General features: G+C 42.4%; 2 protein-coding genes and 1 long non-coding RNA gene across 10 annotated transcripts in view; 1 reads left to right on the top strand and 2 right to left on the bottom strand.

Annotated features, from left to right (window-relative positions):
- The window catches only part of CACNB2 (calcium voltage-gated channel auxiliary subunit beta 2), a gene marked incomplete at its 5' end in the record, with an annotated part of 409,075 nt that extends 401,275 nt beyond the window's left edge, over positions 1 to 7,800 (top strand). For all 3 annotated transcript variants that reach the window (XM_082620014.1, XM_082620016.1, XM_082620015.1), the window contains 4 exons: positions 2,528 to 2,679; positions 4,061 to 4,156; positions 5,207 to 5,392; positions 6,741 to 7,800. In XM_082620014.1, coding sequence (XP_082476140.1) covers positions 2,528 to 2,679; positions 4,061 to 4,156; positions 5,207 to 5,392; positions 6,741 to 7,211 — 905 coding nt within the window. In that variant the 3' untranslated portion in view covers positions 7,212 to 7,800. The remainder of the gene's footprint in view (positions 1 to 2,527; positions 2,680 to 4,060; positions 4,157 to 5,206; positions 5,393 to 6,740) is intronic.
- Positions 7,801 to 7,936: 136 nt separating this feature from the next.
- On the bottom strand, positions 7,937 to 12,063 carry LOC309802704. Of its 2 annotated transcripts, XR_014293857.1 has the most exons (4): positions 11,721 to 12,063; positions 11,446 to 11,512; positions 10,163 to 10,475; positions 7,937 to 8,738 (listed from the first exon to the last, which is right to left on the bottom strand). It is a non-coding gene; the product is annotated as an uncharacterized lncRNA (long non-coding RNA). The 2 variants fall into 2 exon arrangements; XR_014293856.1 differs by having other exon boundaries at positions 10,163 to 11,512.
- Positions 12,064 to 12,094: 31 nt separating this feature from the next.
- Positions 12,095 to 13,950, bottom strand: part of NSUN6 (NOP2/Sun RNA methyltransferase 6) — a 67,163-nt gene continuing 65,307 nt past the window's right edge. For 4 of the 5 annotated variants that reach the window (XM_082618456.1, XM_082618458.1, XM_082618457.1 and 1 more), the window contains one exon: positions 12,095 to 12,867. In XM_082618456.1, coding sequence (XP_082474582.1) covers positions 12,655 to 12,867 — 213 coding nt within the window. In that variant the 3' untranslated portion in view covers positions 12,095 to 12,654. The remainder of the gene's footprint in view (positions 12,868 to 13,950) is intronic. The other variant, XM_082618459.1, reaches the window with a different exon arrangement.

Raw genomic sequence — 13,950 nt, 5'->3', positions numbered from 1 at the left:
GAGCGTGGAATACCTATTTATTTGTGTCTTCAGTTTCTTTCATCGGTGTCTTACAGTTTTCAGAGTACAGGTCTTTGACCTCCTTGGTTTTATTTATTCCTAGATATTCTTTTTGATGCAATTGTAAATGATATTTTCTTACTTCCTCTTTCTGATAGTTCATTATTAGTGTATAGGAATGCAACAGATTTTTGTAAGCTAATTTTGTATCCTGCAACTTTACTGAATTCGTTTATTAGTTCTAACAGTCTTTTGGTGGAGTCCTTAAGAGTTTTCTGTATATACTATCATGCCATCTACAAACAGTGAGAGTTTTACTTCCTTTCCAATTTATATGCCTTTTATTTGTTTCTTGCCAAATTGCTCTGGCTAGGACTTTCAATACTATGTTGAAAGAAGTGGTGAGAGTGGGCATCCCTGTGTCGTTCCTGATCTTAGAGGAAAAGCTTTCAGCATTTCCATTGAGTGTGGTGTTGGCCGTAGACTAATCCAATTTCTTACTGCTTACAATAAATATTAACTTAGATCGGAACTTGACTGTTGGGGATCAGTGGCTGTGAAAACATTTATAGGGCACAAAGAAGCAAGGTTATATTGGAATAAAATTTTAAGGAGCATGAGAAAAGAGAGCAAATAAGAGTGTCAGTCATGTTTTAGAACACTATTATGAAAGAAATGATCAGAAGGCCACTTTTATTTCTAAAACTGTTGTTTAAGGAAATTCCAATATATATGAAGAATGTTATAGGAAACCTCAGGTACTCATCACCTAGTTTCAACTATCATCTATTCATGGCCAATCTTGTTTCATTTCCAGTCTTCCCCCTGCCTTCCTGTCCTGTCTCTGAATTATTTTGAAGCTAATCCCAGACATCATATGATGTTATCTGTAAATGTTTCAGTATGTATTTCTAAACATTGAAGACTCTTTTTATTTCAACCATACGCCATTATCGACCAACCTTAACAGTACATCCCTAGTATCAGGTTGCCACTCAGCCATGTATCATTTCCCGACTGTCATGTATTATACATATACACATATATTTTATATATATAAGCATCATATATATTTTATTCACGTATATGCATTATATTCACTTTATGCATTATAAATATATAAATTACTATTTGTTTGACTCAGGATCCAAATAAAGTCCATACATTGTGAATGTTTCCTAGGTCCTTAAATCTCTTAATCTAGTTTTCCATATATCTTTTTTATTTCCTTGTAATGTTCTGAAGAAACTGAGTCACTTATTCTGCAGGGTTTTCAGAGAGTGAATTTTGCTAACTGCATTACACTGGCATAGTTTATATATAATTGTTCCCTGTATTTCTTATAAACTGATAGATCCAGAAGCTTAACGGGATTTTTTTTTCTTTTAGCAAAACTATGTCATGGGTGGTAATGTGACCAAATATTATTTTAAAGCCAGTATCTCAAGTGGTTTGGGCCCTGATTTTAAAGACACCCAGGTTAAATGAAAGGACTCTAGTCATAATACATTGTGAGGCAGACAATAGTGACTTGCCTTTTCTGGAATAATGTACTAGTTAAAATTATCTCCAGGAATCTTCTGCATGGATGCAAATGCATAAGAGGAATTAAATGATATTCTGTAGGTCTAGGGATCTCATGGAATTGGCCCTTCATGACTGTGGTGGGCACTGTAAAATACATATTATGCTTTATAGACCTATGATGTCTAGTAAGATAGTTTCTGGCTATTTAACTCTTATTTAAATTTCAAAAATTTATTCATTCATTCACATGTGCTACATTTCAGGTGCTCCACAGGCATATGAGGGTTGTGGCTACCATACTGGACAGCAGTGGTACAGAAATGGAGAAGCAGATGAAATGCATGAAATTTCTTTGGCATTCAAGTAGATTTTTGGATGTTTAAAGCTGCCTCTAATATATAACCGCCCTTGTAAAGCATGAATGTTACAGGGCTGTTCTTTTGTTGGTGGGATGTTGGTGGGAAATATGAGAAGTGTGTTTTTGGACAAGTTTGTTGTAGACACTTAAAATCTCTCCTGTTTTCTGTTGTAGTTCAATTGGTAACAAGCATCTCTAGACTCTATCAATCAATCACCTGCAGAAGGCGTACCAATAGGTGGCATATAAACGCAGATAAGCCTGTGCAGTGGCAGGAAGGCTGGTGATGGGTGCTAGGTGGTCAGAAACAAACACAGGGAAGACCTCTCTTCAAGTTTCTCTCTCACAACATTTTAATGAAATGACTTCGTGGAGTGAAGTTTTATAGCACCAAAAACACGTCAGCACAGAAAGCCAGAAACGTGGACTCTCACAGACGTCGTGTTAGACGTCTGGTTGAGAGAGGAATTCCCTAAATGCTAGAGGTATTGCGAAGGAACGGCTCTCTCCAAAGGATACCTGTTACCAGCTCTCTTACCTGTAGACAGCAACCTCACCTACCTAAGTACCGTTTTATTCTGTCTGAATCTGGTCTAAAAATGCTGTATGTCAAGTAATCAAACTCTGCTTAACCTTTTACAGCGGAAGTTCAGAGTGAAATTGAAAGGATTTTTGAACTTGCAAGAACATTGCAACTGGTGGTCCTCGATGCAGATACTATTAATCATCCAGCCCAGCTTAGTAAAACCTCTCTGGCCCCTATTATAGTGTATGTCAAGATTTCCTCTCCTAAGGTAAGTAGGGTTGTTACTGTTTGCTCTGTAATGGAACTTTACTAAAATGTGTATTTACAGTCTGCTTTCCAATTATAAACGGGCTGTGTCTTTATCACAAAGGGTCTGAAGAGAGGTGGTAGCCGAGAATTGTTAAGATTCATATAAGCTAGCATGATGATGAGTTTCATGGCTTCGGAGAGTGATTCCCAAAGTGTGGTCTATGGATTCCTGGTGGGGGAGGTTCTGAAACACTTTTTAGAGGGTCCATGAGGTCAGACATCCTCCCCCTTTTTCATTGGTTTGAACTTTGCACCAATGATGCAGAAGCAGTGCTGGGTGATGTCTAAGCAGGAATCAAGACCACAGTAGCAGCGGCGGCATTCTCCCTCCCCGTGCACTCCCAGGTTAAAAAACAAAGCAAACACAACCCAGTTTCACTTGCGAATGTCCTGATGAAGTAGTAAAAAATGCTTAAATTTTGACTCTTCAGTACAAACCTTTTTAATATTCTACGTGACGAAATGGGAAGTACACTTCAAGTTCTTTAGCTACGTACTCGAAGTCCGTTATCTTGAGGGCAGGTACCGGTGTGATTCTTCAAGTCATAAACCAAAGGAGCCACTCTCATCCTGGAACACCATTTTTATTGGAAAGAACAACTGACATGTCCTTCAAATTTCAGGACAGATCAATGGAATTTAATGTAACAGAGTAAGAAAAGTTCATTGATTGATAGGGGTTTAGCTTTCACATGAGAGCTAGTCTTTAAAAAGCCACCACTTGTTTACTGTAGTATCAAAGAAAGATAGCCACAGTTATCTGAAAAGGCTACTAAAATACTCCTTTTCTGAATTACGCATCTATAGGGGACTGGATTTTCCTTCCCTGTTTCAAACAATATACCTGTGGCAGATTAAATGTAGAAGCAGGGAATATCAGCCATCTTCTGTGAAGCAAGGCGTCAGAGAAACCTGCACATAATTTAGCTATTTTTATCAGAATGCATGACATGTTAACATATAAGAGGTTACTGGTCATTCTTAAATGAATTTTTCAGTTTTAATTTCTAGTATGTAACTATTACAGTTCACATAGAAAGCTCTTGGGAGTTCTCCACAGTTTTTAAAAACATACATCATGAGACAAAGTTTGAGAACTGCTAGCCTTGAAAAAAGACAGGACTCAGAAAACTCTCCAGGCTGGTGATTTTTGAAGCTTGTGACTGAGATTTGTGTCAACGGGTTAAGTTTGCTGATCATCTTGAAGACTGTTTTCTAGCCCAACCTATTTGTAAACCATTAGTGCTGTGTGCAAAAGGCACCGGAGAAAGGAATGAATAATGACCCTTGTTGTGTACCTGACTGCAGACACCCCAGTTCAAGAATCTCGTCTGTTACAGGTTTTACAAAGGTTAATAAAATCTCGAGGGAAATCTCAAGCGAAACACCTCAATGTTCAGATGGTAGCAGCAGATAAGCTGGCTCAGTGCCCTCCGGTAAGTCTCTCTATGCAGTATAATCCACTTGAAGGCTTCAGACCCGCATTCTATTAACAAAAACCAGACGGACAGGTAAACATCTGTCCAGGGAGAGAACCCTGCCCATTAACAGTGGGTTTCCTCCCGAAGACGGGAACGGTCTACCTCTTACCACGAGCACTTGTCTAGGTCATGGTCGTGGCTTACGAACAGCTACGGTGTGTTCCAGGGTGACATCGCTTTGTTAATCTAACACCTCAGTAGTATCTTTAATGAAACACAATCGCTGTTTCAAAACTTTGGTTGAAAAGATGGCTCTGTTTGGGGTTGGTTTATTATTCACTTCTAGTCAGGGAGCAAGTTGCTGGCTCTTCATCACCGTCTAAGAAATTGATCTGAGACCACTTCTAAAGCACTCAGTAACCAGATTCTGACACCTGAACACATTCCTACCTCGAATCCCTTGCTTTGCATACCACGCTTTGGGACTGTATGCTTCCAGCTTTTGTTCTGGCTTTTTTTAAAATGAAGGTATATCAGAAGCCTTAAGAACTGTGATCAGATCCACTTATAATTAATATTTATAAGAACTCTGAACTACTTTGAAGTCTGGACCACACCCAATCATTAGTGGCTTCGGCTTCCTCACGTCCTCACCTTGCCTCAGTCATTTCCAAGGTTCAGCTTTTCATAGTCTCTGTCAAAAACAGGCTTCTTCCTGTACTGTTTGTTTGGCTTATATTCTCATTTTCTTTCGTAGGTCTCGCCCCTAACGTAGGATCAATTCCTTTTTTCACTATGGGCAACTTTTCTCTGGTGCCCCTAACAACTGTTATCACACCTGTTCACTTCCTGGTCACTCACACAGTGAAGCGGCCATGTTGGCCACAGCAGACAGTCAGCCCATGCGAGGAGAGAGGAGCCCGTTGCCACAGCAGGGACGCAGCGCACAGCCCTCGGGCACCCTCCAGGCTCCTGGCGTGCGGGAGGCCTGGGGGCGGTGCAGCCGAGGCGCCCGGGGCTCCCCGGCCGCCATAAGCACACCGTCTGCACTGTCTGCCCCTGCAGGAGCTGTTCGATGTGATTCTGGACGAGAACCAGCTCGAGGACGCCTGCGAGCACCTCGCCGACTACCTGGAGGCCTACTGGAAGGCCACCCACCCGCCCAGCAGCAGTGCCCCCAACCCTCTCCTCAGCCGTACCTTGGCCACCTCGACCCTGCCCGTCAGCCCTGCTCTGGCCCCCAGCTCACAGGTGAGCAGCGCTCATGCCACTGGGGTCCAGGGCTCCGGGGCGGTGCTCGTTCCAGTCGGGCAGCCCTGTCCAGAATGAGATGGAACACCAAGTCCCTTAAGTGTCTCCAGCGTGAGCTGTGCACCTGTAAGAGGAGTGTAAACAGCATCCCGTGAAGTACCGTAAGTCCCCCATATACAAACGAGTTCCGTTCCGAGAAGGCGTTCGTAAGTCCAGCACAGTTAGCCTAGGCTACCCGCTAACACAATCGGCTATATAGTACTGTACCGTGACAGGTTTATCATACTTTGCACACAAGTAATACAGAAGAAACAAACAAAAGGTCAAACATTTTTAACCTTACAGTACAGTCCCTTGAAAAGGACAGTTGTACCCACTAGGTCACCACTGCTTTTACGCTCGCTTCTGACCATCCTGGGCTTGAAATAAAGATGCACTACCGCACTCTATACGGTAAAGAACACAAAAGCACAACCATTGTAGAGGATGCACGCACGACAATGTACACCAGAAACATGGGCTAACTCACGTGATTCGACATGCGAAGCTATCTTTGCATCTTTGAAAGTTCACAACCTGAAGGTCCGTATGTAGGGGACTTACTGTATATAAAGCGTAAAATCTGCTCTCCCTGTATTCTGTTAGGGCCAGGATAAAGGAACTTTCTATGTGGCCAGCAGCACAGACTGTGGACTCAGACTACCTGGGTTCAATTCCCTCTCCTCTCCACCCCTTCCCAGGGGTTTAACCTTGGATAAAAGCCTTACCTGCCCTTTGCCTCAGGAATACTAATGACCATACCTCGTGGGGCTGTCATGTGACTTTTCTCATGAGATTGGCTTACAGGTTTGTTGTATTTAATCAGTCAATATATGTGACTGTCTCATAACACTGCTGGTCTCATATTAAATGCCATTTAAGCATTTGACATTTTATCATTTTTTTCCCTTAAAGCCAACATCCTAAGAATTTTTAATCTTACCACCTGTATTTGAGCAGAGGTGGTTAAGTGTCCACCCATGTGTAGACAGATCTCAGGGACCTGTATCTATATTTGAAGCACAAGAGAACATATAAAAGAATGCCCTCCCTCCTTCATTCATTCATTTTAAAAAAATTTGTAAAGTTACTCTGTGCTGTTCTAGGCACTTACAAATTAGCAGAAAGTCCAATACAATATAAATGCTACTGGATGTTATCGAACAAATTAAGCAACCAAGCTAGGTCAGATTTCATTTCAGCACTTTAGAGACTTTGAAAAGGGACTAGACTTGTATGGACTTGCCTTTGTGACAGTTCCCCAGACCCCGACCTTGGCTGAGGCCTGTGTTTGCTCCTTTGCCTCCAGGCTTCTCAAGGGGATCCGAGGACCGATCGCGCGGCTGCCGCCCGTTCTGCTTCCCAAGCTGAAGAAGAACCCTGCCCAGACCCAGTAAAGAAACCCCAGCACCACAGCCATCGCAGCGGGGCCAGCCGAGGCCTCTCCAGGCAGGAGACCTTGGATTCAGAAACACAGGAGAGTCGCGACTCTGCATATGCGGAGCCCAAGGAAGATGATTCCCACGAACACACGGACCACTGTGGCCCGCACCGAGATCACAGCCAGAGAGAGGAACCCCCCGGGGGTGGGGAGCGCAGACACAGGGAGTCTCGGCACCGCTCCCGGGACCCGGATCGAGAGCAGGACCACAACGAGGGCGACAAACAGTGGAGCCGCCACAAATCCAAGGATCGCTACTGTGACAGGGAGGGGGAAGGGGTGTCCAGGAGACGGCACGAGGCTGGGGACTGGAACAGGGAGGTTTACATCCGCCAGTGACTTTGACCCTTTTGTGTCGTTGGTTTTCTTATTTTTAAGTAAGTCTTGTATACCACCACCCTCCAACTCAATCTTGGGGGGTCTACATTGCAATCATATGTGATCTGTCTTGTATATTTTGTACTGCTGTTGCTTAGATAGCAACAGCATGAAATAGAGTATTAATATACTTTTTATTTTCCTTTTGTAAGTAAGTGCTATATAAATTCGCCTGGAAAGGCTGCAGTCCTCTGGTTGTCTACTGCACTTTGAAAACTGTCTAGGATCGCTGCCGCTTGAACAATATCATCTGTTGCCATCCAGGTGGCATCAGGATTTTAAGAAGCATAGCTGACGTTTTCGAAAATGTGGTTGATGCATCCAGCGGGCCAGAATCAATCGGCCCAGATAAAAAGTGGAATTTCTTGATTCTCCCGAGTTTAGTATGTATGCACCTGATTGATTTGCATATTCATCCATGGACCACTGTTTCTTGCTTGTACCTCTGGCTGACTGACTAAATTTGGGGACAGACTGTCTTGCCTTACACAAAGGGGATCAAAGTCAGAATCTATTTTCTATGTACTAGTATTGTGTACTGTATAGACAGTTTGTAAATGTTATTTCTGCAAACACCTTCTTATGATAATTATATATATTATAATATATATATATATATATATATATATATATATATATATATATATATATATATATATATATATATCAATCAGTTTGATCACACTATTTCAGAGTCTTAATGCCAAGCCAGCAGATTTGCTTTCTGAATTACAGGGACTAGAAATGCCCACCTTCAGGAAATTTGTAATAACGTCGTCTAGACACCTATTCCCGTTCTAGTAGAGAGTCTGTACATACTGTAAATACGTGTGACTGCCTGACTTGAAAAGGTTTGATTTCTGAATGTTCCACCATCCCTGTACGTTAATCATTGTGACCATAAGTTCTGGGAAATATAACCAAACTCCAAGGGTTGCTCCGCTCCATGCCGTTCACACAATCGACACTGATTGTGTGACAGCCACGTCCTCTGTAGCCAGTGTCTCAGGTCACGGCACTGGAGTCTGGGAGCCGCGTGCGCACGAGCCAGTGACGGACGTGCACGCTGGCGGCAGCGGCCAGCCCGGGGCCGAGGCGTCCACCCGCCTGACTCCGCGGCTCGCTGTGCCGCTGTGGCCCGCCGAGCCGTCGGGCCAGGAGGGCGCTCACCACCAGAGGGGATGCCCTGGAGAGCTGCCCCCCGCTGGCTCCTGGAGAGGGGCCGCATGGGCCACTGTGACGAGTGTTTCACTGGAAATGTCCGACGACCTCTCGCCTGAGGGAGAAGCGTTTACACAGATGCTCCCGACTCCCCCCGTCTCCTCACCTCACCTCGCCCGCCGTGTTCCCCCCGCTCCGACACTGTCACTGTCCGTCACAACCTCGAAGTGCTTCTTATAACCAAAGCTTCTGCTCTTCGCAAGGAATCAGGGCAAAAGGAGGTGACTTGAAGTGAAGAAGACGTTGAGGTGTTCCTGCGTCGGACACCTGCTCTGAGGGGAAGGCAGAAGGTGCTGTGGCCCTGCGCCAGGGACACCACCAAACGCGGCCCACGAGGTGGTGGTCACGCTGAGCCTGAAACCTTCCCTGTCTCTCCTAAGTGTCCGTCTGTCCAGTTAAGACTGGACAGGTAAGACAGACAGTATTAGGCGTGCAAGTACCTGGCACTTGAAGTCTGTCCCTGGAAAACGCCTGTCTTGATTGCCTACCTTCAGACTTGGACATTAAAAATTATTATTTTTGTTAAATAAGTTAAGCTATTTTTTGTTTTGCTTCTTTGATTATTCCAGGTTCTTGCCAAATATTCTTGGACCTTTATAAGTACAACTGTTTCACATCTAACTCCTTATTCCTCTCCCCCAAAGAAAACTCAAGAGTTGTAAAAATGAGTTAACATATATAGTGTTTTATCAGCTAATACAGGAACCATTTCCCTCAATCTCTTTGTTAATTAGCTTTGTACTGTTGACATCTTTATTTATTGAATATAAAAACAGTAGTCATAATATATAAATTTTTGATGTAAAATATTCACATCATTGGGAAACCGTATTCCAACTAAAGTTACTTTTCTAAAATACTTCCAGTCAGCTGTCCATCACGGTACCACATCGATGATTGCCAGCCCTGACCCTTCCTATACAAAGTTTCATCCCAGTTCATGGCTTTGGAATATGTAAATTCTTGAAGTATAACTGGTATGTATCTTTTTTGCTGCTACCATTAATCCCTTTCAAAGAATCATGCTAACGGATTCCATTTTTTAAATTTTGACCTGGACTCTTCGTTTCTCACTTTACTGTGAAACACACTAGTCCAAATCAGAGTATTCCGTAAAATCTCTATTGCAGGATTTGACAAAAGAGCACCCTTATGTGAAAACTGTAGAGTGGGCATATGTGTAAACGGTGTGTACTAAATATGTAATTGAAGAAATAATCCCAAGGACAATGGGATATTCACTGACTTGTGGAATGTAAAATTCTAGTCTTTTCACACAGCAAAGGTTTAATCTTAATCGATTCAGTTGTAGAATCATGATTGTTGTAGTTAACCTAGAAAATGCTGGAAAAGTTTTGAATAGTTCTGTCTTTTTTGTCACACCCATTTCGGCCTTTCCTCTGCTCTTTCTCTACTGCTCATTTAAGTTACTGTTACAAAAAGGTGCTGCTAAATGTAGGATGTCTTAGTTATTCTGTACTTTGGGACAATGCCACATTTTAACATGGTCTGCTCTGCATTCATGTTAAACCTTCACTGTCAGCTACACTGAACTGTTCAACAAGTCTGGTTTAAAGTCATTCATTCATATCAAACAAATAAAGAGCTGGCTTCTGCACTGTCTACTATTAGTCGTATTAAGTGCCATTTTAGGAACGATTCTTACAGCTGAAAGTATGTTAAATACTCACCTGCACGTCCCGTGTGTGGCGCATCATCCTGGGGAGTGCTGCTGTCTCTGAGGGGTTGTGGTCATCTCCCCGTGACATCTGAAAAGTGACAGCTTCCGGCAGGTCAAAGGCCTCTGAAGGCCTGAGCACGGCAAAGCCAACTTTCCCCCACCTTCATCCTATATGTTCTGCAATTCTTGCCTCCGATTTTGAACTGTACTTCTCCTTTCTAAAATAAATTTGTCATCAGAATGGATCTTCAATTCCTCGCCCTTTGCTCAGTGACACAATGCTGCTAGTCCTGGATAATCTTACTAACACGTCAAGAGTCACGCTGTTGGAGAAAACAGGCAATCAGAGGGCTCTGGGTCAGTTGTTGAATCGTGTTATATTTTTAACTATTTGTACTTTACTGTTTAAAATGTGATACACAGTTTTGAAGTAAAATGTACTCACTGTTGAATTAAAATGCTTCTGTTTCACAGATATAACTATGGTAACATTAAATATGTTAAAAGAATATATTTATTCTCTTCCACATTTCCCTGATTTTTGTCCTTTTATCATATTTTTTCTTAAATGTCTGTGTTCCTTAAGATTGTTTTATTTTCCAATTTGTTTTATTTTTGAAAGAAACCCACTGAAAAATGTCTGTTAAAGAAACAAATTTTAACAATATTTTTAATTTGTCCTTACTGTTTTCAATATGCAAATATTTTTCTTCTGTTTTGCCTGCATTGCTTGTATTTTGATATTTGTTGGTATTAATCAAAACATTACACATTTGCTACTAGGCTCCCTCCCTACCATTTCCATCCCAGCCTAGCACCTAAGGCTCTGCAGAGAGCATGAGAAGGGATGGACTTTGTGTATTTTTCAAAAACATATTGAAAGTTCAAGGAAGTATGCTGAGCCCTAGAAGCAGAAGGACTACAGGTCAACAGTGTTCTCTGTAGGCAGATGACATCTACTGGACACATCAGGCAGAGTGAGGGATGGAAAGAAGTCAGTCACATGTTTGAATCTTAGGGAGCATGACGGGGTTTTTTCCCTCGTTCAATAAGCGTGTAACAACGATCTGCTCGGAAGCTGTACAGAAAGCACAGTCCCGCCTCCGGAATGTTCCCAAGCCTGGGGGCAGCGAGCGGTCCAGGGCACGCCTCGTACACTAGAGTGATGCGTCAAGTGCCGGGACAGGAGGAGACAGAGGTACGAGGGGTGTAGAGAGAGACATGCCCGACCCAGCCCCAGAGAAGGGTGTGCAAGAAAGGCTTCCTCAGAGAAGAGGCCTCTGAAGATCTCACCTGATCCGAGATGAGATGAGCATTCTTCGTGGATACAAGGAAGTTTCAAGAAATTCCTAATGGAGACCTATGAAGGGAAAAAAAAAACCATTAGGCAGTTGCCCGGGGCTCAGGAATTTTGAGGTGATTTGAATTAACAAAATAGATGTATTTAACACAACATGAGATAGCTTTTAAACTATGGCTGGGTATTTTAATATATTTTATCTAAAAAGCAGGTAGGATGAAAAGCAAGCCTACAGTTACAATTCATTTTAAAAAGGCCGTCCACTTACATTGGCCTCCATGGGTGATGTTTGGTCACTTCTGCAGTTTGGGTGATTTCAGGTTTGATGGTGAAGTGGTCTTGTTTCGTCTTGACCTAGTGACCGTTGCTTGGTCTGGGGAAGGTGTTCTGTGGAGTTGCTTCTGTTCAGAGGGAGAACACCAAGGCTTCGCTGTGAGTGCCTGGCCACTTCCCAGCTCTCACAAGATGGTTTTCTCACCAATCACGTCTCTAAGAAATTGTACGTATTCCATTAGATGATAAAAGGTACCCAAATTGTGGAATCGTCTCATTTTTAATCTAGAGTTTAAAAAAATTCATTTTAGCTTTTAGTTTAAAATATGACAGAAGAAAAAACGTCAACATAGTGAAGGGAGACTGTCATTGGGAGTAGTCCAGAATTCATTTGAAAGAGGGTTGATTTACCAAATAGTAAACAGAAGAAGTCAGGTAAAACCCCCAGCTCCATTCCTGGCACTTGATAAATAAGTTATAGTTCCCAGACCCTGAATTCTGAAGGAACTCAATAACGGAAAACGTGTTTTATAACCAAATTAAATACCACTTATTTTATTCCTTTTGTTAAATCCACTTATTTTAACATTAAAAATGACTTGCATTCTTTACAAATTAAAACAAAGACCCCAAATGAAAATATGTTCCAGACATCTTCAGGCAACTCCTTTTCTTTATACTCTGCTAAATCCATAAAGGAAAAGTATTTTAAACACACAAGATATAGTCTCAAAGTGCCCCCCTCTCCACCCCGCAGCTACTTCCTCTGTGAAGTACAGTCTCTTGATTCCTGGTGGAACAGCCGGCAGTCTTTTCTGTTTCCTCAGCAACCATGGCATCAATCACATGGCCTGACAACAGTTTTTGGTTTAAAAAAAGAAAAAAAAAAAGGAAAACGTTTGGAACTTTCATTTCTAAGGATCCTTCTCCTACGTGCTTTTGCATTTTACAAATTTTGCAATGAAAAAGCCTATACAATCCTTATTTGCGAGCCAAATCATGTCTTCTATCCTGGCGTCTCTGAGAGAACCAGTGTCACTGTCCTGTGACGGCACCACACAGGGATCGAATCGCTGCAGCCGCTTCAGTTGTTCAGATGACAGGCCAGCTCCCAGCATCCCTTCTCCTCCAACCTGTGGGTCCTGCTCGGGGAGACAAATAAACACAAACATCCTCGCGTTGGGAAGTTTGCCTGTGTACCATTTACGTAAAAGGACAAACTGAGCTGTAACTACCACCAATTCCAGAAACAGAAAAATGAGTAAATACCTTTTATCTTTGTGAAATGGACCTGCTGCTTTTCCGGGTAGTAAAGTGGGAGGGTGGTAACATGCAGCCACTTGATGACTGAGTCCCTAGGATGGCCCTTGTGCTTATCAAGGCCCACGGCATGCAGGAGACCTGGGCTCCACACTTAGAAGCACGTGGATTCACATCACAGCTCTGCCACAGCTTAGCTGTGTGACTTTAGGCAAGTAACTTACCTTACCTGCTTCCTCATCTACGAAACAGGTGAAATACTCTGATCTGAGGCTTAAATAAGTAAGGTGGTATTGGGTCTGGCACAGAGTGGGCACTTAGCAAGTGGAACATTATTATCAGATGAAAACCCAGCTTTATTTGTCAGACTCCCCAAAACTGACAGGAGTTTCTTGGGCATCTGGAGATGCCTCTCTCTGGCCCATACCTACTGGATGATAAAAGTTCTCTTTTTTTGTTGTTGTTTTTAAATGTACTAGAATATTAAAAGAGATGAGAAAACTAAGGCTGCCTTGATTAGTTTAGAGGAATACATAAGGAACTGAGTGATCCGTGCAAACCACTACTACAAAAGATGCATAAGCCTAACTTACGTCACCATTTCACAAATGCTTGTGTTACTGAAGACAGATTTTCTTAGGTTTATATCTGAAAACCTATTGTTTATTAACCCATGTGTGTGTGGGGGGGGGGGAGTTCCATCTCTTTTAGGTATATACTGAGTGTATATGTATATACACACACATCAAATTCAAGCGAATTCTCAAGTCTTCTTTTCGTCTCCAATGCACTTATCTTAATTTCTGAGTCCAGAAACCATCTCTGGGTTGCCTTCTGTCTATATATTCCAATTACTTACTAGAATTCTGTACTGGAACAACTGACATTAGATGTTCAGTTTATCTGAATAAATGTGAGCATTACCACAGATTTAAACCTAATCTCAAACATCATGGGCTAAAAAA

Source organism: Mesoplodon mirus (genome assembly GCF_964341445.2).
Source record: "Mesoplodon mirus genome assembly, chromosome: 4".
NCBI lineage: Eukaryota > Metazoa > Chordata > Mammalia > Artiodactyla > Ziphiidae > Mesoplodon > Mesoplodon mirus.
The sequence above is the reverse complement of the archived record's forward strand: the minus strand, read 5'-3'. Positions and strand labels throughout refer to the sequence as shown.